The sequence below is a fragment of the Rhinolophus sinicus genome, chromosome 1 (assembly GCF_057876585.1).
Source record: "Rhinolophus sinicus isolate RSI-liver-muscle chromosome 1, RSI-T2T, whole genome shotgun sequence".
NCBI classification, from domain to species: Eukaryota; Metazoa; Chordata; class Mammalia; order Chiroptera; family Rhinolophidae; genus Rhinolophus; species Rhinolophus sinicus.
The window spans coordinates 15,001,614-15,022,396 of NC_142501.1; the positions used below are offsets into that span (position 1 = coordinate 15,001,614).

Here is a 20,783-nt window from a genome sequence, read left to right on the forward strand (position 1 = left end):
TAACTGGGTAACAGTCCGTTTGGAAAGTGCAGTCCCTGTGGTACCTGCCTCAGTTTGTGGCCTACCGTGCAATCTTGGCCAAATCACAACCTTTCCAGGCCTGGGTTTACCCATCTGTTAAAATAACAAGATTTTCCTCTTTTAAAATTCTATAATTTACTAGCTATTTTACAAACCTAGGTTACCTATGACAGATGGCATATTTAAGGAATTTATTTTTTAAAGACCTTTTTTATTATCCTTTTCAAGGAGCCCTGCAACAGGAGCCTTATACACCACACGCTCGAAAGGCCAGCACAAAGACCAACCCTGTTTGTGTTGCCACCACAGCTGCAGAAAGGAATGTCAGGTAGTAGGAAATGAGTTTTCTTCAGTCACTGAATGGCTGCAGCTACACATGGAACATTTTTAGGCCAGCTTCCTAAAACTCTGAGTTAAGGTAAGTAAAACAGGAAATTGTATGATCTTCTTTAAGACTCCATGGGTGTGTCTGAGCTTCTGCTCCCAAAAGGACCACTAATAGATGAATTTCTTGTATTGCCGAGAACAAGCCTCTCTCGTCTTCCAAATGCTTCATTTACTAAAACACAAATAAATAGTTAAAAAAACTACCAGATCAGAAAATTAAGTCTATAGTATACAGAGACTAAAATGTACAAATGAGCAGTAAGTTACTCTACCTTGGGATGGAAATTTTATGAACGTACAGTTAATACTTTGTAAATGGAAAAGTAAGTAACCAGCTCAGAAGTCCAAGTTACTGTTCCGAATGAGGTTAATGTTAAATTGGTCTACTTTTTAAAATACTTTCTCTGCCTTGTCCTGGATTTCTCTAATCCATCTTGGTAACAGATGCCCCCCTCATAACAGTGACTCTATCCTTTCATTACTACTCTACTTCTGATAGTTTCCTATTTTCTTTCTTCCATCTGTCTCCGTATCATGTATACATAGAATGTTTTTGGATTTAGGATGCTTTTTCTATATGGGAAGGAAGATTCAGGAATCAGATAGTGGGGCTCCATGCTTATAGGACAAACCAGACTACCTCAAAGTAATGAATAAGCAGCCAGGCTCCCAGAAAAGGAGAGGAAGAGAAGGGAGCCGCCCCTTGAGGAGAGCTAGATTCTGTAGAAAGTAGTTGAAAAAAGGTAGATTTATTCACACTGGCAACTGGGAAGGGGAAGGTCATGCTACATTTGCTTCCAGCTTTTCTATTAAGATCTTTTCATTTTAAAATTCAAATTTTGTCATAAAGACAATAGATATTTCAAGTATAAAGACAAATTTATTTGTGAACAAGAACATTTCCAAATTACATTTGCTCCTATTTCCTAAGCAGACTACATGACAGATGGACACTGGATCTGCCTCTGCTGTCTATCTAATGTATTCAAGCAACACGTTCTGTGTTAGCCATTACAGAGCTCGTTCAGAAAAAGCAGGAAATTAAGATTCTTACCTGAAGAGACTGTGCTTATATCCCAGACCCGAAGCCCTTCTTTCTGACCTCCAAAGGCATAAATAAATGGCAAATCAGGGCAACAGGCAGAACAGAAGAGAACTCCCTGGTGAGAATAGAATAGAAAGGTGGTGATTTCAATCTGTCTAGAGAGCTCTAATGGAGATCCCTGTTCCTGTCTATAAGGACCTAAGATTTGAACAATTATTCAAAACCAGCTCACCAGTATTTCTTACAAGCCTCCTGCAAAGGTGGTTCACAGTCAAGTTGGAAGGAATATTACAACAATACAAAGCCAGACGAGTTCAGCATAATGGATAACTGTGGGAATGTGTGTATGGTCTGACCACTCAGGTCTCTTATCTCCATTATCATTCTGTCTGGTAGGGATTTCCTAATAAATCTTATCTGCTAAGCATTTTTTATTTTACTTTTTAAGCAATGATCATGATACCAAAGGTCGCTATTAAATAATTTTTAAACTTTGTCAATGTTTTCTTTTTTACGTTTTTATTACTAGGTAACACATGCATTATAGAAAATATAAATAAGGAAAAGTATAAAAACCACTCAGTGAGATGATCAGTGTTCATGTTTTGGGACAGGGTCTTCTAGATTTAAATATACTCATTCAAGCACTTAAACATTCAAATGTAAACATGGATGGTACCATAAAAATTGCTTCTGTAATCTGCCTTTCCATAAATATTTATACACACACTGGGATACATATATATAATTTTAAACACTGTGTAGTGTTCTATGTCTGCAATTTAATTTATATAACTCAGTACCTGGCATATAGTAAATACACAATAAATATTTGCTGAATGAATCAATTCCAGTTATTTCTAAATTTTTTGCCACTACATAGTAATCAATTTCAGTGTAGTCAGAACTAGTTATGCAAAGAGGTCATAAACTGACCCAACAGCTACGACGCTCTCAAGGTTCAAGACTTTCTGGGATGGTCCTGATTTTAGGGTAAAGAAAAACGTGGCCATTCCACTTGTTTCCTAGAAAACCTTCTCCCCCACTTGTTCTTCTCTTACCAAGCAACTGTTAACCACGGGAGTTGGAAAAGGAATCAGATGGTCCCTGATTTCCCCCTAAACTGTCCTAAGTCCTAAAACTCGTACCAAATTTGGCTAAGCTCAAAATTAACTTCCCCCAACAAATTCCTACCCTTTACTGCAATGATTCCTGGAGAAGACAAACACTGCAGGTCAGAAACAGAAAACAAAAGATGCCCATGGATATTCTTACCATTTTCATGTCCCTGGAGTGGACTAGACTTGGCCTATCTCCTAATATGTCCCAGATCTTCACATATTTGTCTGCTGACGCGGTCACAAGACAACCCTTGATTTGACTGCTTAGATTAAGACCTAAGGGAAGATTAGTTCAGAGACTGTGACTTTGAAATACAGAATTACTTCATCGTAATTTAATAGAAATGAAAGAAGCACTATTCTTGCTCACCAGAGATTTCATCATTGTGTGCATTAAGTGTAAAAATTGGCTTATTTGAACGCGCATCCAAATTATATACAAAGCCATCATCTGTACTGGCCTGAAAAGAGTAAAAGATGGAAAAGGTCAGGCTACATGACATAACACACATTAATGGATAAACAGTATAAATCATAGTGAAAATCAGCTATGTACCTGACTTACCTGAGGAGCTTATTAAAAATTAACATGGAAGGCATTTCCTTCTGGGCAAACCACGTTTGCTCTTAGATGGACAAATTCAGCTGATATGTCTGCTAGGCAGCTGGCTATGAGTGTGAGGCTGTGGGAGTGGTGTGGAGTAGGGTTAGAGAGGGGCAGTTACACCCATGCGAACAGAGGGAGATGCCCTGGGAGCGCAGACTTAAAAGACCAGTGTGGCGAGGACAGAGGCCTGGAGAGCGTGGCCACTTAAGGTGCAGCCTAAGGAGGAGCTCACAGAAGAATCAGAGGGAGGCGGGAATAAGGCAGAATGTGAGAAAGCCAGAGTGACAGGGCTTCTCAAGGAGTGATGACTGCTGTCAATATTTTGGCAGTCAGTCAATCAGATAAAAATTGAAAGGCAGATTACAGTGGGTTGTTACACTTTCAAATAAAGGAGAGGAAACGAAGGAATTAAGAGACAGACCTAGTCAAGGACAAGCCTACATAAAGGCCAAGAGCAACAGCCAGTGCAGAAAAAAGGGAGGGAAAAAAAAGGACAATTGATGCAGTTTTGCCGACTGGGCTGCGGAAAGGGACCAAAACAGAAGAGAGAGGTCTCTACCTTGGCGACTGGAGGGAAGAAGGGACACCATTTTCTTTTGATCACTTCCCGTTTTCCTAAAGATCTGTGATTTTAGTACCAATGACCATTTATTAGCAAATCAGGAAATATGTGTGCTTGACCTCTGAGAGCCAAAGTATAATACAACATTCAAAGACAACTGGGACCTCACTCCTGGTAATTGTAAAATGGAACTGGGTTTAAGGCAGCTCAGCTGGGAAGTGCGTGCACCCCGGTCCATCGAGTTAAGTGTGCTCAGAATCGTTACTTCAGGAACCTTCTTAAAACTGTCCACATATTTTAAGAAAGCTGTTTTGTAAAGAACTCTTTCCCTCATTTACAAGGCACTCATAAATATGGAAAATTAGGAAATGTATGGGTGTGTCACAATTTCTTTTATTACTCTTCCCTCCAGATGAAAGCTGCTATATTATTTCTCCATGGATTGAAATGCCAGTGGGATCTTTTGGATGCTACATGGAAAACTGTCATTCTACAGACATTGAAGGTACCTATAGAAAGATCTTGTACTTTTTCCTGTCTGGGAGACAGTGCCATATTAATTAATGAGGCTAGCATTCTCATTAGTGGAGCTCCATTTAAGTACCAGGACTTAAATAGTATCTTCCTGGATTGAGTTAACCATTAAAAAACACAAAAAACAATATTAACCATGCTAAGTATCTCAAAAAACACATTAATAAAATGATCAAAATCAATAAAATAAAAGGGCACAAACACTTTGGTTTGGTTGGAAATTAGCAAAGTCATTTACATGTTTACTATTTTTTGTGGCTGATCCATTGTTCTCTTGTTAAAAATACCTTATTTTTTTACCCTAAAATCCAAACACTTCACATTATTAATATAGGAAAAGGTTTTTAGAGAATCTTTCTACAATGGAATTAAAGAAAATAAGTCATTAGTAACCTGGATAAGCAACACAGTAGTATGCATAGTCTTACCAAAAAATGACAAGGTGAAAAGTGATTCCAAGTTACTCTCTCAATCTGCCCACTGAATCGCCACATTCGATGGCTTTCCTCCGGACTTCGGCAGTCATACAAAGCCACTGACCTGAACACATTCAGGCAAAGTTAGGGTTTTAACAGTTCAATTCTTCTGTGTGTCTTAAGTTTATTTATAATGACATGGTAATAAAACACTGTAAGTCAAGATCTAATTATTTAAAGCCTTCTTTGAAGTTCTAAAATAAAGTAGAAGAGATGAATTGATTTTCACTAACTGGTGGACCCTGGTCCTGTCACGTGGAGGCATGAGTGTCTTTGGATAGAACAGTGGCCTCGACCTTCTCCAAATCAAATCCTCCAGTTACAAGATGAATCATCTCTATTTCCACACTAGACAATCTCTATCTTCCGCTAGTGCTAAGAGCCAGGTAACCAATGATCTCAGTCACACTTACTCTCTACAGTCAGGTTATTTGTTGGGGGAACCAATGGATACACTTTTATAATTGTGCATGAATTACAACTAAAAAATGTGGACTCTTATCCACTCTTCAAAAGGATAAGGAATCAAAGACGCAAGTTGGTTTCATTTCCCACTGCATGGGATCTGTTTTGGTCAAGAGAATAATAAGACAGAAGTGTACGAGTGCTGAGCCTAGGTCTCAAGAGTCCTTGGTGTCTCTGTTTGAGCTTCCAACCCCACCATGATCTAACACGCTGGTCCCAGGAGGATATGGAACACGAGGACACTGCCAAGTCTCCACAGCCCAGCCAAACAAGCCACGATTAGTAGAGCTACCAGCTGAATACAGCCTAGATTACCTCAATCTTGCAGAGCTATAAGAAATAAATGTTTACTGTTTTAAGTCACTGAATTCTAGGATGGCTTGTTTCACAGCAATGGTTAATTAGAAAATCCTCTAAAAATCATAGTAGTTGCTACTTAGGAACTACATTATTATGACAGAACAACATTCCCTTGCAGACTGAAAGGACCCGAATTGAAAAGGACAAATAAGTATTACTAAAAATTTAAACATCAATGCCTCAGTAATGTATTCTGTCTAAGCATCAAGTGTTACTTTCTCAATTAGTTCAAGAGGATAAAAACAGCAGCAATAATTCCTGAAATGCTATCTTACTTATCATATGATCCAGAAATCAGAGTCTGTGCTTCAAATGGATGAAACTGCAGAGTTTGGACCTAAAAGGAGGAAACACAAATGAAGAGACCTGTTTGGTTTTGGTAAACTGCCTAATACTTGGTGAGAATCAATTTGACAGTGTTTCTATAAATTCTATCTTTCAAATTTAGTACTAAAGAAATACAAATGTACTGTATAATCAAAACGACAAAACATATTGCCAAATAAAGGCTGACACTTAAAAGGCATAATACAGCATTCCCCAAATTGTATTTGGCAGGTAACATGTCCCTCAAACGTTAAAACATATTCTGAAGGGAAAAGGGGCGTGGTCAAACGTATCTGGGCAACTCCACAGGCTCCAGAAGTCCCACGGTGTGCCCTGGCACATAAGATCCCTGAGTTGTGCAGGAACAGATCTGTTAAATTCTTTAACCCCATTTGGTGGCTGATACCCCCAGTCCCTTTTTAGGAGCCTCTGTAAAGGTGTTACTAAGCACTAATGTTCCCAGTCACTTCATATTTCTGCACTCATATTTGTGTCTCTAAGATGGGTAATTATAACTATCATACAGGGCTTTGTGAAGATCCAATAATGAGATAGCATGTCAAAGCACTCTAATTCACAAAAATGTTTGGGATTATTTGTAGCCAGTACCTGTCTCAGATTTTTTTGAATCCCTTTTATCCACTAAACCACCATACCTTGTCTGTGTGCACGGCAAGGCTAGCTGCTGGTTTCCCCAAGGACATATCCCACAGAATGACAGTGTTGTCAGCTGATGCACTTGCTAACACGTTTCTAAGAAAGTGAGGAAACAAATCAGGTAATCTTTTAAAGATCAAGAGTATTTAAATGGAAGAATTCTATTTATAATAGCATCAAAAAGAATAATATGCTTAGGAATAAATTTAATAAACTCAAGACTTATGTACTGAAAAACTATAAAAGATTGTTGAAAGAAAATACCTAAATTAATGGAAAGTGATTCCATGCTCATGGATTGGAAGAATTAATGTTGTTAATGCAGAAATACTACCATCTACACATTGACCAGTAGATTAAACCAATCCCTTTCAAAATCCTGGATGACATTTTTGCAGAAAACTGACAGGCTGCTTTTAAAATTCATATGGAAATGCAAGGGATCCAGAATAGCCAAAATAATCTTGAAAGGAAAAGAAAAGTTGAAAAAAATTACGGTTCCTGATTTCAAAACGGACTGAAAAGCTACAGTAGTCACATGGTATTGGCATAAGGATAGACACAGATTAATACAATGAAGAGTCCAGAAATAAACCCTCAAATTTATGGCCATTGTTTCATGATGAGAGTGCCAAGATTATTCATTGCTCAATGGGGGAAAACAACAGTATTTTCAACAAATGGTTCAGGGACAACTGGGTACCTCACGCAAAAGAATGACATTAGATACAGCCTACTTCACACTATACACAAAAAGCAATTCAAAATAGATCATAGACCTACTAAATGTAAGAGCTAGACCTATAAAACTCTCAGAAGAAAACAGATGTAAATCTTTGTGACCTTGGCTTAGGCAATGGTTTCTTAGACATGACAACAAAAGTATTAGGTTGGAGCAAAAGTAATTGCGGTTTTGCAATTGTTTTTAACCTTTTAAACTGCAATACTTTTGCACCAACCTAAATATAAACAACAAAAGAAACAGACAAATTGGACATCATCAACATGAAAAACTTTTGTGTTGCAAATGACACTATAAAGAAAGTAAAAAGACAACTCACATACGGGAGCAAATATTTTAAAATCATACTATTTTTAAATCATATATATCTAGAATATATAAAGAACTCTTCAACTAAATAATAATAAGACAAATAATCCAACTAGAAAAATGGGCAAAGGATCCGAACAGGTATTTCTTTATAGAAGATATACAAATGGCCAATGAGCATGCGAAGAGATATTCAACACCATTAGGGAAATGAAAATAAAAAATGTGGTATTATTTCATACTATAGTTCATATAGGCTGGCTATAATGAAAAAGTCAGACAATAACAAATGTTAGCAAGATGTAAAAAGACTGGAACCTTCCTTCACTGCATTGGGAATATAAATGGTATAGACACTATTATATAACCTAGCAATTACACTCATAGGTATATGCCCAAGAAACGAAAACATGCAAAATCATGTTCATGAATGTTTACAATATCAATATTTGTAATAGACAGAAAAGCAAACCAAACCAAATGTCCATTAACCGGTGAATAGATACACAAAACGTGCCATATCCATACAAGGGAATATTATTCATCAGTACAGGGAGGATGCACTGACACATGCGGCAATATGAATGGATCTTGAAAACAAGCCAAGTGAAGAAGCCAGACAGAAGGCCACGTGTTGTACGATTCCATCACTAGGAAATGTCCAGAAGAGGCAAATCCAGAGACAGAAAAGAGCTTAGCTTAGTGGTTGCCAGGCGCTGGAGGGACAGGAGCATGAGGAGTCACTGCTAATGGGTGTGGACTGCTTTCTGGATGGATGAAAATGTCATGGAATTACACTGGTGATGGGTGTACAACTTTGTGAATGTACTAAAAACCACTGAATTGTACACTTTAAAAGAGTGAATGTTATCATACGAGAATTTATTTCTCAACTGTTTTTTCTCAACTAAGGAGCATTCAGTACTATTCACAGGAAAAATACAATATGCCTACCTCTTAGGGCTCAAGCGATAATAATGTAGTTTCACAACAGAACATAGGCTTTAGAGCCCAGAAAACCTGGAATGGATTCCTGGTGCTGCTACCGTGTTTCCCCGAAAATAAGACCTAGTTGGACCATCAGCTCTAATGCGTCTTTTGGAGCGAAAATTAATATAAGACCCAGTATTATGTTATATTATATTATACTATACCATTATACGCAGTCTTATATTGTATTATATTATGGGTCTTAAAATAAGACCGGGTCTTATATTAATTTTTGCTCCAAAAGACACACTAGGTCTTATTTTCGGGGAAACATGGTACTTATGAGCTGTAACACTTAAAAGTAAGTCACACTCCTTTACCTGCCAATACGAATGATACAACCAGCCTCAAAGGGCTGCTATGCAAGTGCCTGGCTGAGTGACCAGAACATAGCAGGCCCCCGAGAAATGTTAGTGGCTACCTTTCCTCCTTGTAAAAATATAGACTCCTGAAATTGAAAGCTCATTCTTCAACATCTAGCTTTAAAACAGTTCAACGTAGACTCAACTCCTTAATGATAATGTTTCTGTTCAGAAAACCAATACCCTGTTAAAATAAAACGTTGATGGGTTCATTTTTGGATATTATTTCCAGAAGAAGTTACTTCCATTACACAAACTACTTTCAGTTTTATAACTCACATGTTTTCAGTTACTTGAAGTAACAGTTGTGACAAAAATTTACTATATGTAATTAGCGTGAGAGTTCAGATTCGTAAATAAGGGTGGGTTTCTAAAAGCAAAGTACACTCATTATTAGATCTCTTATTCATTTGCCCATTTAGTCAGGACCAGGCCCAATTCAGACAAAACCCGCAAAATTGCTTTTAGCCTGATAGCATCAGATTCACCTTACAAAACAAAACAAAAAACAAAACAAAACCCCCCCCACAAAACAGACCAAAAAAAACAAACCCACCACAACAAACAAACCTCCCCTCCCCTTTGCCCCCTGCAAAAAAACCCAACAGGTTGTTGGGTCCCTGCTCTAGATCTGCTGACTCAATTTTGGGGGATTAGAGCCCAGGAACTTGTACTTTAAAGGATTACCCAGGAGATTCTGATTTGCAGCTAAGTTTGGGGAATACTACCCTAACCAACTTTCTCAGCTCCATTTGGCACAATGGAAGTCTGACCACCAACAAGAAGACAGGCTGCCCTCCGGGAGCTAGCTCTCTGGGATCCTCTTTAGAATGCTCACAATTATAGTGTCCAGTGTAAGAGAAATGCTCCGCAGCTATAACCTGGGCAATCCAGTTTGTTCTTAACCCCCAGGTAAGTTGTACTCAACCTAAAGCTTACCTTTCTTGCCTTAGCAGCCCTTCAAACCAACTATCCTATTAGGAAAATGGCTTCTTGGCGGTCACTGTTGTTTATGGAGAAGCATAATGTGTGGATGACACATGCAGAAGAATGAAGATGAACCCTTACCTAACACCATATACAAAAGTTAACTCAAAATGGATCGAAGATCTAAACCTAAGAGCTGAAACTGTAAGACTTTTGGGGGAAAAGCTTCATGACAATGAATTTGGCAATGATTTCTTGGATGTAACACTAAAAGCACAGGCAACAAAAGTAAAAATAAATTGGACTACATCAAAATTAAAAACTTTTGTGCAAAGGACATTATCAACAGTTAAAGGCAACCCACCGAGTGGGGGAAAATATTTGCAAACCATAAAACTGGTAAGGGATTAATATCCAGAATACAATCCAGAATATAATATCCAGTTATAAAGAACTATAACTCAGTAACAACAAAAAAACCCCAAACAACCAAATTCAAAAATATGTAAAGGACAACAGCCATTTCTCCAAAGATACACAAATGGCCAATAAGCACCTGAAACAATGCTCACCATCACTAATCATTAAGGAAATGCAAATCAAAACCACAACGAGATACCGCTTCACACCCATTAAGATGGTTACTACAAAAGCAAAACAAAAACAAAGTAACAAGTGTTGGCGAGGATGTCGAGAAATTGGAACCCTGTGCACTGCTGGTTAGAATATAAAATAGTGCAACTACTACTGAAAACAGTATGGTGGTTTCTCAAAAAGATAAAAATAGAATTATCTTAGGATCCAGCAGTTCCACTTTTGGTTATACACATATTCAAAAGAACTGAAAGCAGGGATTCCAGCATATACTTGTACACCCATGTTATTCACACGTGTGTGAATAGTAGCATTATTCACCATTGCCAAGACCTGGAAGCAACTCCCGTGTCCACTGACAGATGGTTAAACACAGTGTGGCCTATACACACAATGGAGTATCACTCAGCCTTAACGAGGAAAAAATCCTGCCACATGCTACCACATGGATGAACCTTGCGCTAAGGGAAAGAAGCCAGTCACAAAAGGACAAATACTGTACGATTTCACTTATGTGAGGTACCTGGAGGAGTCGATTCATGGAGACAAAGTAGGATGGTGGTTGCCAGGCCTGGGGGAGCAGGGAATGGGGAGTTAGTGTTTAATGGGGACAGAGGTTCAGTTCTGGAGACGGATGGTGGTAAGGGCTGCATAACAACACCCACTGAACTGTACACTTAAATATGCTTCAGATGGTAAATTTTAGGTTACATCTATTTTACCACAATTAAATCAAAATATTATTTAAAAAATATGTGGATGAGATTTTGTGAACTCTAAATGCAGTGAGGGGAAAATCTTCCGTGAAGAAGCCATTCTGCACCACTGACGCCGTAGAACACAGTTCTCCATAGAACACTGGTGCTGGAGAGGAGGGCATCTATTCACCCAACATGTAACGAGTACCTGTTACGTGAGGAGCTGGCAGGGGGTGTGGGGGATGCAAGGACACAGATGGCACAGCCCCTGCCTTCAAGCAGCATAAAAAGCAGGAAAGAAAAAGGAGACACTGACGCGAAGACCTGCCCCACACAACGGAACATGAGGTAAAATGGCAGTGTTACAATCTTCACCAAGACTTCAAATGTTAGTTCTTTTTACCTGATCAGCTTATTCCAAGAAAGGTCCAGGACCGCGTCGGTGTGCCCTTCTGCTGCGGAACTCTGTAATGAGTGTTCAATTACTTTTTGTATTAAAGCCCCCCAGCCACGCAAAATAAAATTGGTGTTAATCTGAAAGATTCTTTAAATCTTGAGGTTATTGTTTTGATCTTAAGCAAACTTGCTTGAAGACCCAGAGAAGGAAACATCTTGTCTCCCTGACAGAGACCCATGACAAATGTTCTTTAGAGAAGAAACTGTAGTCCTCCTTAATCTAGGTGTTATAATTCCGTAAGTATCAACCCCCTGCCCCTAAACTTAACAGTTTAAAAAGCTACAGGAATTAATACAAGGATATTTAGAATTCAACATACTAAAGGCTAAACAGAAATTGTTTTCAAGTTCAAAACAAGCGTATTAGTGTGAACAGTTAATATATACAAAGGAAGATCATCACCAGGGAGTAAAATGTTTTGTGTGAGGATGAATAACGTGTCAGCAGAGGTTTTATGCAGTCAGATAGCAATTTATCCTTGGATAAGGTTTTCAAAACTAGGAAGTACAGTATTTGTAACTCCTGTCCTGTTCCACCCAAGTGTCTGTCTGTTCTTATGCACCCCCCCACGAGCCTCAGTAAATTTATCGGTTTGTCATTAGAGTTTAAAGCTCTATGAACTGGCTTACCTTCTTTCCTTTCTTTTTCTTCTTTTTTGATAGCTTAGTTCCAAGTGTGAAGACTGGCTCTAAAGAGTCCACTATATCAAGGTCCCACACTTCTATAACAGGGGTCATGTTTCCCACAGCAATGTAATTTCCTACAGGAGGAAATTATGTGTTTATGATAAAAAATAACTTATACTGAACTACACTACACTGTGGATTAATTGAGCAAAGGCTTAGAGCAATTTCTCTTAAACGTTTACAGGCACGTACATCACCTGAGTGCTGTTAAAATGCAGAGTCCTTTGCAGGAGATCTTGGGGGGACCCACGTCTACATTTCTAACTTGCTCCCAGGTGATGCCCATGCCATGCAGCCAGGTCCCTGGACCACAGTATGAGTGACAAGGACTCAGGCTCTCGGCCCAGGGTCCTCACTTACGTGATGAGAACACCCCTTCCGCCCCCACAGGCTATTGTGAGGACGGGGATCTGGTCAGATCACGAATGGGAATAAGCTTTGCAGATGAGATGTAAGGTTAGGAGTATTATCAGATTTTACCCTTATTAAGAAGAAACAGGACGAGGCAACCAGTACTGTGCAGCTTTGACTAAAAAGACTAACATGAGAACCTAATTCTCTCCTAATGTTGATGTTTTCCAAAAAGGGTCATGCCACCAACCTCTAGCTGGTAACATGAGACACATCATGTCATTTTCTACTGGGTTTTTATGAGACCTTCACACGCAGCCCCAAATGCTTTCAGGCCCTGTTATTCGGCCTACAGTGGAGCGGCTACCCTTTTAACCTAGCTAAAGCCTGGAGACATACAGACCCTAAACAATTAAGTGATTGTATTTTAAGAACTATATAACTACAACTTCACAAAACATCAATAGTTCTGAAAACATTCACACAGAACAGATAACTTAGGTGGCTAGGAAAAATACCCAGGACTAAGAACCATTGAGCAATCTTAAATTTTCTCATTACCAGTAGAATCCTCTGGGCTAGGATCAAAATTCAGCCATTCCACACTCAGAGGGTACGCAGACAGCAGTATATCATGATGCACATAAAAAGAATCTTCTTCTTGGTTATAAACTGAAAAGATTGGGAAAAGAGACTTTACTGAATCAGAATAAGAAATCACATCCCACTCTGAAGAACAGACTCTCCCTATTAAACCTTCAGGTGCCACACATCTAAAACGAGACATTTTATGACATTAAAGGAGACTCCCAAGTTGTTGATATTGCTAGGCAAAAAAATTGCATGTCTACTGTGTTGTCATCACCTGGTATGCCTCAAGGGGAACAGGACACTGGTAGGGCCTGGACATCTGCCTGAAAACTCCCTCTGCGTGCTCACCGGCCAAAGTGGTCCCGTGTCCTGGTTCTCCCATTATAGAAAACGAATGCTCCTAAGGTCTCCTAAGGACTGGTCATGCGCTGCATAACGACGTTTCTGACACTCATGAAATTCAAAAGAACGACTACAGTAAGTTCTCACATGAGACTGTATAAAAATCAATGTAACTGAGTTTTGATTTTTTGAAATTGGAACTGGGTCTTTTAAAAATTTCATCAACATGGTTTTCGTTTGAAATATGTAACAAGTTCACAGACAATTAGAATTACTTCACCTGGAAGTATCTATTATTTAAAGCCTTTTTGACTTTATAAATAGCACACAATAGGCCACAGGATTAAAATGGTCTATTCCATAGGCTTCCTGCAGGCAGCCTAAAGACTGAAGAATTACAGAAACCCAACCTGATACACAGAATAAATGACAAAGTAACCTAGAAGATGCCAGTAAACATTAAAGGTTTTCATTTTCAAACTGTGCAACTGTGCTTCCTATAATAAAAGGCCTTAGCTTAATAATTTCTTTAAAGCTTCAAAATTTTAAGACAGATGAATAAAAGACAGTTGGGGAAGGAGAGTATCTGGGCAAGAATGGACTTGTCTGAGAATGTCTGCACAGAGAAACAAAAAGGCATGAAAACAAAAGTGGGAATCTGAAGGCAGACTATTCCAGACTCCTAGAAGGCCTATTTTTAAGGAAACAATCATTCAATTGATGTTTGTTGAATTAATAAATACCAATACTAAAATATATCTGATTTAAAAATTCAAAAAAAAAAAAAGGAAAATTTAAATCCTTGACTAGTTCAGAGTCAAAGCATTCACCCCACATTCTGATGCAAACATTCCCTGAACTGGAAAAGGTGACCAAGTGTTCTGGTTCCTAAAGAGAAATGCAGGCCTCTGTACAGAATTTCTATGAAGAAAATAAAGTGCATTGCAAAAGGGGAAATACTTGAAATGACTCTTGTGGGAGGAAAAAAAAAAAAAGCAACGCAGGATAAAAGCCTGTCTATTGAGTATAATCTTTGCCACATAAAGAGAAAGCAGCCAGGGCCCCTGGCTGGATAGCTCAGTTGTTACAGCGCAAGCTCTCAACAAGGTTGCTGGTTTAATTCCCACATGGGATGGTGGGCTGTGCCCCCTGCAACTGAACACTGAAAACGGCGACTGGATTTGGAGCTGAGCTGCGCCCTCCACAGCTAGATTGAAAGACAACGACTTGTAGCTGATGGGCCCTGGAGAAACATGCTGTTCCCCAATAAAATTAAAAAAAGAAAAAAAGAAAAAGCAGCCAGAAAGAAGACTGGAGTAAAAAGCCAGGGGCAACAAGTCACCTTAGAGTGACTTAGATGGGATTATAAAGTTTTTCTTACAGTTTTACATAGTTTTACATCCAGGTTTTCTCTAATGGGGTGAATAAGTGAAAAACTGGCAAAAATATTTATATAAAAGATTAAAAATCCCTGTTAGAACCTTCCAGGAGACCTATTTTCCATAAAGTCGGGTACCCAAATGATATATCAGACTGTACATGCCCGGTACAATAACGCAGAAATCTGCAGAATTGAACCATGTAACCAACTTTAACTGAGAGAAGGCAGGATCTGGTGCCTAACAGCTCATAATAGTAACTATTATCATTATCATTTTAATATCACTTTATAAATAGACTTAGAACCGTTTCGTACGGGATGCATTTCACTTACCATGCACCTCTAAATTGCACTGGTCCTGTTCAGCTCTACCACAAACTATGAGATTGTCAGTGGGTTTAATCAAGAAATCGTCACGCTCATATTGCTCCTAAGTGGGGAGAGAAAAAGTCAAAAACCTTACCAAAGCAGACATGTGGTAAGGCTTTCCAAACACCTGAGGAGCTTGATTAGAAAAGCCATGTAAATATTTACCGTGTCTTTCAGAGTAACATACGGATCTTGATCATTACTCCCATAGACTGTAAGACCCAAGAGAGATTCGCCAAGAGTTTCAGTGTCTGTAAAAATTTGTAAGTTGAAATGAATAAAACAGTCATAGTCATTTCCACAAAGGCATTTTTTCCTATGGCATCTTATTCTTAGACTTAGATCCAACCGTCTATTTCATAACTAACTCTGGATCATCCATAGCTGGGAAAGGAAATAGTGAATAATAATAATAAATAGGAATTTAAAAGCCATTTATATTTGACCTTAGAACGCATATCTGATAGTCTTGGAATTCACAGTCTTCCAATAAAATAATTAAATCAAACCATGAAACTCCCTTTGAAGGTATGAGAACTCTATTCAGATTCTCTAGCTTGCTCCTTGTAACCATTATTCAAAAGTGCTACAGAGAGGCAGCCCTGAGGACCTGGAAATAAAATTACCCTAAAACACTGCAACCAACCTGGAATAAGTAAGGGTTGCTGGTCAAATAAAATTGAAAAACGATGGGCTTCACAAAGTTAAATGGCTTTCTTTATTGCAAGTTTCTCAGAACCTCTGATACGATAATTTGCCTTATGAATCGGAAAGACGGGACACTATATACCGTTTTCACTAAACTTACCTCAAAATGGAATTCTTTTATGGCATATCTGCATAGAGTTGACCCCAAGTAACATAAAACCCAGGAAAAGGAAGGTAGTCTTAACTGTCAGGGGAAGCTAGTTTAAGGGGGAAGGACTAACAGGTCTTAAACATCTGACAGGCAACAGAGGTGGGAACTTCACTGGATGAGACAGAGCCCAGGCCCTGTCAGGTGTGGAGAATACTAAGGAGCAGTGTCTGAATGTGCCTCTCCAGGCGGGGTTAGCGCTTCCTTCCTCTGTATTCCTACGGCACTCTGTTCTAGCAGGACGGTAACAAGAGTCCAAAGGAAAAAGCCATTGTCTGCAGCTAAGGAAGTATACAGACAGTCCCGACTTACGATGATTCAACTTACAATTTTTCAACCTTCTGATGGTGCAAAAACGATACGCATCACTAGAAATTGGCTACGCTCAGCTATGATGTTTGGTAGGTTAGGTGTATTAAATGCATTTTCAAATTAAGGTATTTCAACTCACGATGGGTTTATTGGGACATAAGTTCACTGCAGCTTGAGGAGCATCTGTACTGAAAAGAACAAAGGCTTTAGAGCCACAGAATGTTCAAACCTCAGCTCCATTATTTAGTTGTGCGATACTGGCAAAGTTATTTCATCTTTGTAAGCCTCAGTTTTCTCTTCTGCAAAATGGAGGTAATAATTCCTCTCTCATTATTGCAGATAAAGAGAAATGAGTTACAGATTATTATACTCACTGCTTACAATAAAATACACTATTTAAAAAAAATTTAGATTAGTGGGTTAGAGCTTCTTTTCAACTGAGGAAATGTTTTTTTCCTTCTTTATTTTTATTTTTAACTGTGCTAAAATATACACAACATAAAACTGACCATCTTCACCATTTTTAAGTGTACAGATCAACAGTATTAAGTACATGCACACTGTTGTACATCCAATCTCCAGAAACTCTCTACCCATTAAATAACATGCCAGTCTGCCTAAGCCTTGAGCCAGATTATCTGACTGACAAAGGACAACAAGGTCTCAGAGGAAAGCTTTGGAACACTAGAAGCGTGATCTAATACACTGAGTTTGTGATTAAAACCAGTAGCAGTGGGTGAATTCTAACCTGGGTCGCCTTCCTCGTCATATTTATCTAAGTCGTACTCTGCCAGCTCATCGTCATCCAGCGTCCTGTCATCCTCCGGGTCACCATCCTCCAGGGGCTCCCGTGGCCGTGCCTGGGTACGTGCACTCTGCATGCCACCTTCTGAAGGATCACCTGTCTCCTCTTCATCACTGCCACCTTCTTCTCTATGCCAATGAAAAAGCACCCAAATGGCACCATTCAATAACAAGATGACCTGGTCATCATTATTTAAGATTTACATTCTTAGGTATTGATCGAGAGAAATCCAAGACACTAATTCAAAAAAATAGATGCACGCCTATGTTTACTACAGCGCTATTTACAACAGCCAAAACTTGGAAACAACAGAAATGCCTATCGGTAGACGACTGGATTAATAAACTGTGGTATATTTATACAATGGAGTATTACTCGGCCATAAATAATAATGAAATTTTACCATTTTCAATGACATAGATAGACCTAGAGAACATTATGCTAAGTGAAATAAGTCGGAGAAAGACAAATACCATATGCTCTCACTGATATGGGGAATCTAAAGACCTGAATAAATGAGAAAAGTAAACAGAAAAAAAAAAAAGATTTACATTTTATCTGGACTTTACTATAAACACCAACATTCCTAAACTTACTGTAATTTTTCTTTTGCTTCAGCAATGAGACGTTTTACTTCATCTTTACTAAGCTCTACCTATAAGAGAGCAAACATTTCATTATGATATAGTTAAAGAAATCATTGTGAGTCTTTGAATTAAAAAGATGTTTGCAAACTAATGTAAAACGCAACTTGAACAGACATCAAGAATCAAACATCAATCCAGGCTCGCTAAATTTAATGTAATTGGAGTTTTCACAGGTCCTTACAATTAAGATCCTGTCCCACCTGAAACTGTTAAAGAATGTGCAGTCTACTTCTCTCCAGTCTTTCCAAAAAAGACTGTCTGAACTGGCTTCTATGGAAGCCCACCTCATTCTCCGCCAATTACTCTGACTCCTTATTGGTCACTGCCTAAACAAACCACCCCTGCCTTGGTCCTCTGCTCTTTTCCCTGTTATCACCGGCAAGTATTCACTCTTCATGCTGTCACTTCCTTGCAAAGTTCTTTCATCCTCAGGACTAAAACTACCACCGTTGAACTGACTGCTCTAACTTTTCCCTTTTCTTGCACCACACTCCAGTTCCATTTTCCCAGTTGCCTATAGGACTCTCCACTTGGACATCCTGCTCAAAACTGAAGTCATTATCTTCAAAATTGGCATGCCTCCACCTAATCAATGCTTCAGTACCTTTTAAAACACCTCCATCACTGCCAAACTGTGAGCTCCTGGAAGACAGACACTGACTTGTCATCGTGTGCTTAAGCACAAAGTTCAGTGCTCATGGTAGGGATGCTTGAAGACAGATGATGAATGAATGAATGAATCAACCAATCAATCACTCCGTTTGTACCAAAATGTCTCTAGTAATGTGGAAATCCTCTTGAGGGATCACACTCCATTGTTGGACAGCTCCAGAAAGGTTCTTAAGTTTCATTAAATGATACTTATTTTTCTGATTTCTCTTAATGGTCTGAGTTTTCCTTTCTAGAATTTTGTGGAATAAATTCAATTTATTTGCTATAAACTTCAAGCAATGGTTCCCAAATTTGTATGTACATTAGAATTAAGTGTGTGTGGGGGTCTTTTAATAATTTCAGGCTATTCTCCAGACCAATTAAACCACAATACTTGGGAGTGGGACACAGGCATCAGTATTTTCTGAAGCTCCCCCAGTGGTAACAATGTGTAGACATGTTTGGAAATCATTTTCTTCAAGTATATGAAAGGCTATATGTCCCTTTTTAATAACTTAGCCCCCTCCATAAATTTTAATGTGAGATAATTTCCTGTCCCCTATTCTACATATATGCATTGAGTACCTCCTGTGAGCCCAACACCAGGGAAACTGGTGAATAAAATAAACAGTCTGTGCCCTAAGGAATTTACATCTATTGGGGCAATTTCAATCCTTCATTCCTGTTAATTTTATGTCCCAGCCACTTACATTTCTACCACCTTTTTTATCTGGCATCACTGGCCCAATTCCATTCAAACCAACACCCACCCCCTTTCCCTTCTTTCACAGCACTTATTCCCACTGACATACACCGTTCACATGTCAACTCCAGAAAAGCAAGGACTTGTTCATGCTTATCTCAGGACCATCAACAACGCCTGGAAAGCAGAAAGCACCTAGTAGGTATCTGCTGAATAACAGAAGCGATCTTCACCTCTGCTACCGACTCAGTCTCCAATTCCAGCGGGTTTCTCCTTCCTGTGCCACGGTTACCTTTCATCCCCACATCAACATCTCACTTGGACAAGACATTCCTAATTCCACTCCCTGCTTCCCGACTTCGAGGTCTCCACACCAGTGTTTCTATATCACAGTTTCGATCCTGTTTACTCCTCTGAACGCCGAGCTCAGGAGTAGTTTCACGTATACGCTCCCTCCTCCCGTTATGCCTGAAAACGCATTGGGGTGTAGCTGAAGCTGTGGTGTTATCAAAAAGGCTTTTGGGGGGATTTCCGACTCCAAGCAACAACCTTCCAGCCCAGGAAATCCGCGAATGTGGGGTTGGGGCTTGACTGGGGGGAGGCGCGGTCCCTGACTTCCCACGTCCTCGGAGCCGCGACCCTAGTCACGACAATCAGGCCTAAACCGACCTCACCCCGGCCAGTCATGCCAGCCAGGCCAGGGCCGCAGGTTCTGGGTCCAGGTTCCCCAAGCGGGCCTCACCCAGGGGGCCGCAGAATCCGCTCCCTCTGCCTCCGAACGCCCGGGCCTTACCTTGTCTGGCGTCTCCTTGGCCACGCCGCTGCGGACCCAGGCCACGCACGTCACCTGGCGGCTGCGGTTCATTGTCCTCAGTTCAGGGACACTCGGCCGCCGCTGGACTGGGACTCCCTGCACCGCACGCTTGAGGATCTGAACCGGAGCGCTTCCAGGGCAAAGCGCAGGCGCAAACGCTACTTCCTGCGGCGTCGGCGGCCCCTTCTGACGTCATTGGAAGGCGCCGAATGGGAAAGGGGCGGGGAAAGGGTTAGAAGCGGAAGTGGAAGCCGAGGGGCGGGGAATCCACGTGGGTTCGACTGTCCTCCGTCGGGAGACGAGAATGGGATTTTGAGGACTGTCCCGCCTGTAATGATGTCTTCAGGTTTTATGGGGGCATTAAACAAATAAAATTGGAACTGCAGGGCTCAGGCAGAGGCAAGTTTCTACCAACATTTATGTTGCTTACAGTTCCATAGACTTCCAACTGATCAATGGTAGAGGTTTGTGGTGGTTTCAAGCTTTCTCCAAAATGTCATTTCAAGGATACTTCTGCCGTTACGTTTTATTATATTCTCGGACGTTACATTCTCACCCTAAAACATTTAGCACCTGTTATATACTAAGTATACAGTAGTGGTCGTAGCAGCAGCAAACACCAAAGTGCTTGTAA

General features: G+C 39.7%; 1 protein-coding gene across 2 annotated transcripts; it reads right to left on the reverse strand.

The window, feature by feature from the left end:
* Positions 1 to 211: 211 nt before the first annotated feature.
* Positions 212 to 20,302, reverse strand: PWP1 (PWP1 homolog, endonuclein). 2 transcript variants are annotated; one of them, XM_088796938.1, is made up of 15 exons: positions 20,129 to 20,302; positions 17,931 to 17,989; positions 17,278 to 17,462; positions 15,527 to 15,612; positions 15,326 to 15,422; positions 13,240 to 13,350; positions 12,271 to 12,401; positions 11,588 to 11,649; positions 6,562 to 6,658; positions 5,854 to 5,915; positions 4,706 to 4,817; positions 2,945 to 3,035; positions 2,729 to 2,850; positions 1,463 to 1,568; positions 212 to 580 (listed from the first exon to the last, which is right to left on the reverse strand). In XM_088796938.1, the coding sequence occupies exons 1-15, from the start codon at positions 20,198 to 20,200 to the stop codon at positions 471 to 473; spliced, it is 1,503 nt and encodes a 500-aa protein (XP_088653064.1). In that variant the 5' UTR covers positions 20,201 to 20,302; the 3' UTR covers positions 212 to 470. The 2 variants fall into 2 exon arrangements, with proteins under 2 accessions (XP_088653064.1, XP_088653065.1); XM_088796939.1 differs by lacking the exon at positions 20,129 to 20,302 and adding an exon at positions 19,569 to 19,756.
* Between the last annotated feature and the right edge of the window lie 481 nt (positions 20,303 to 20,783).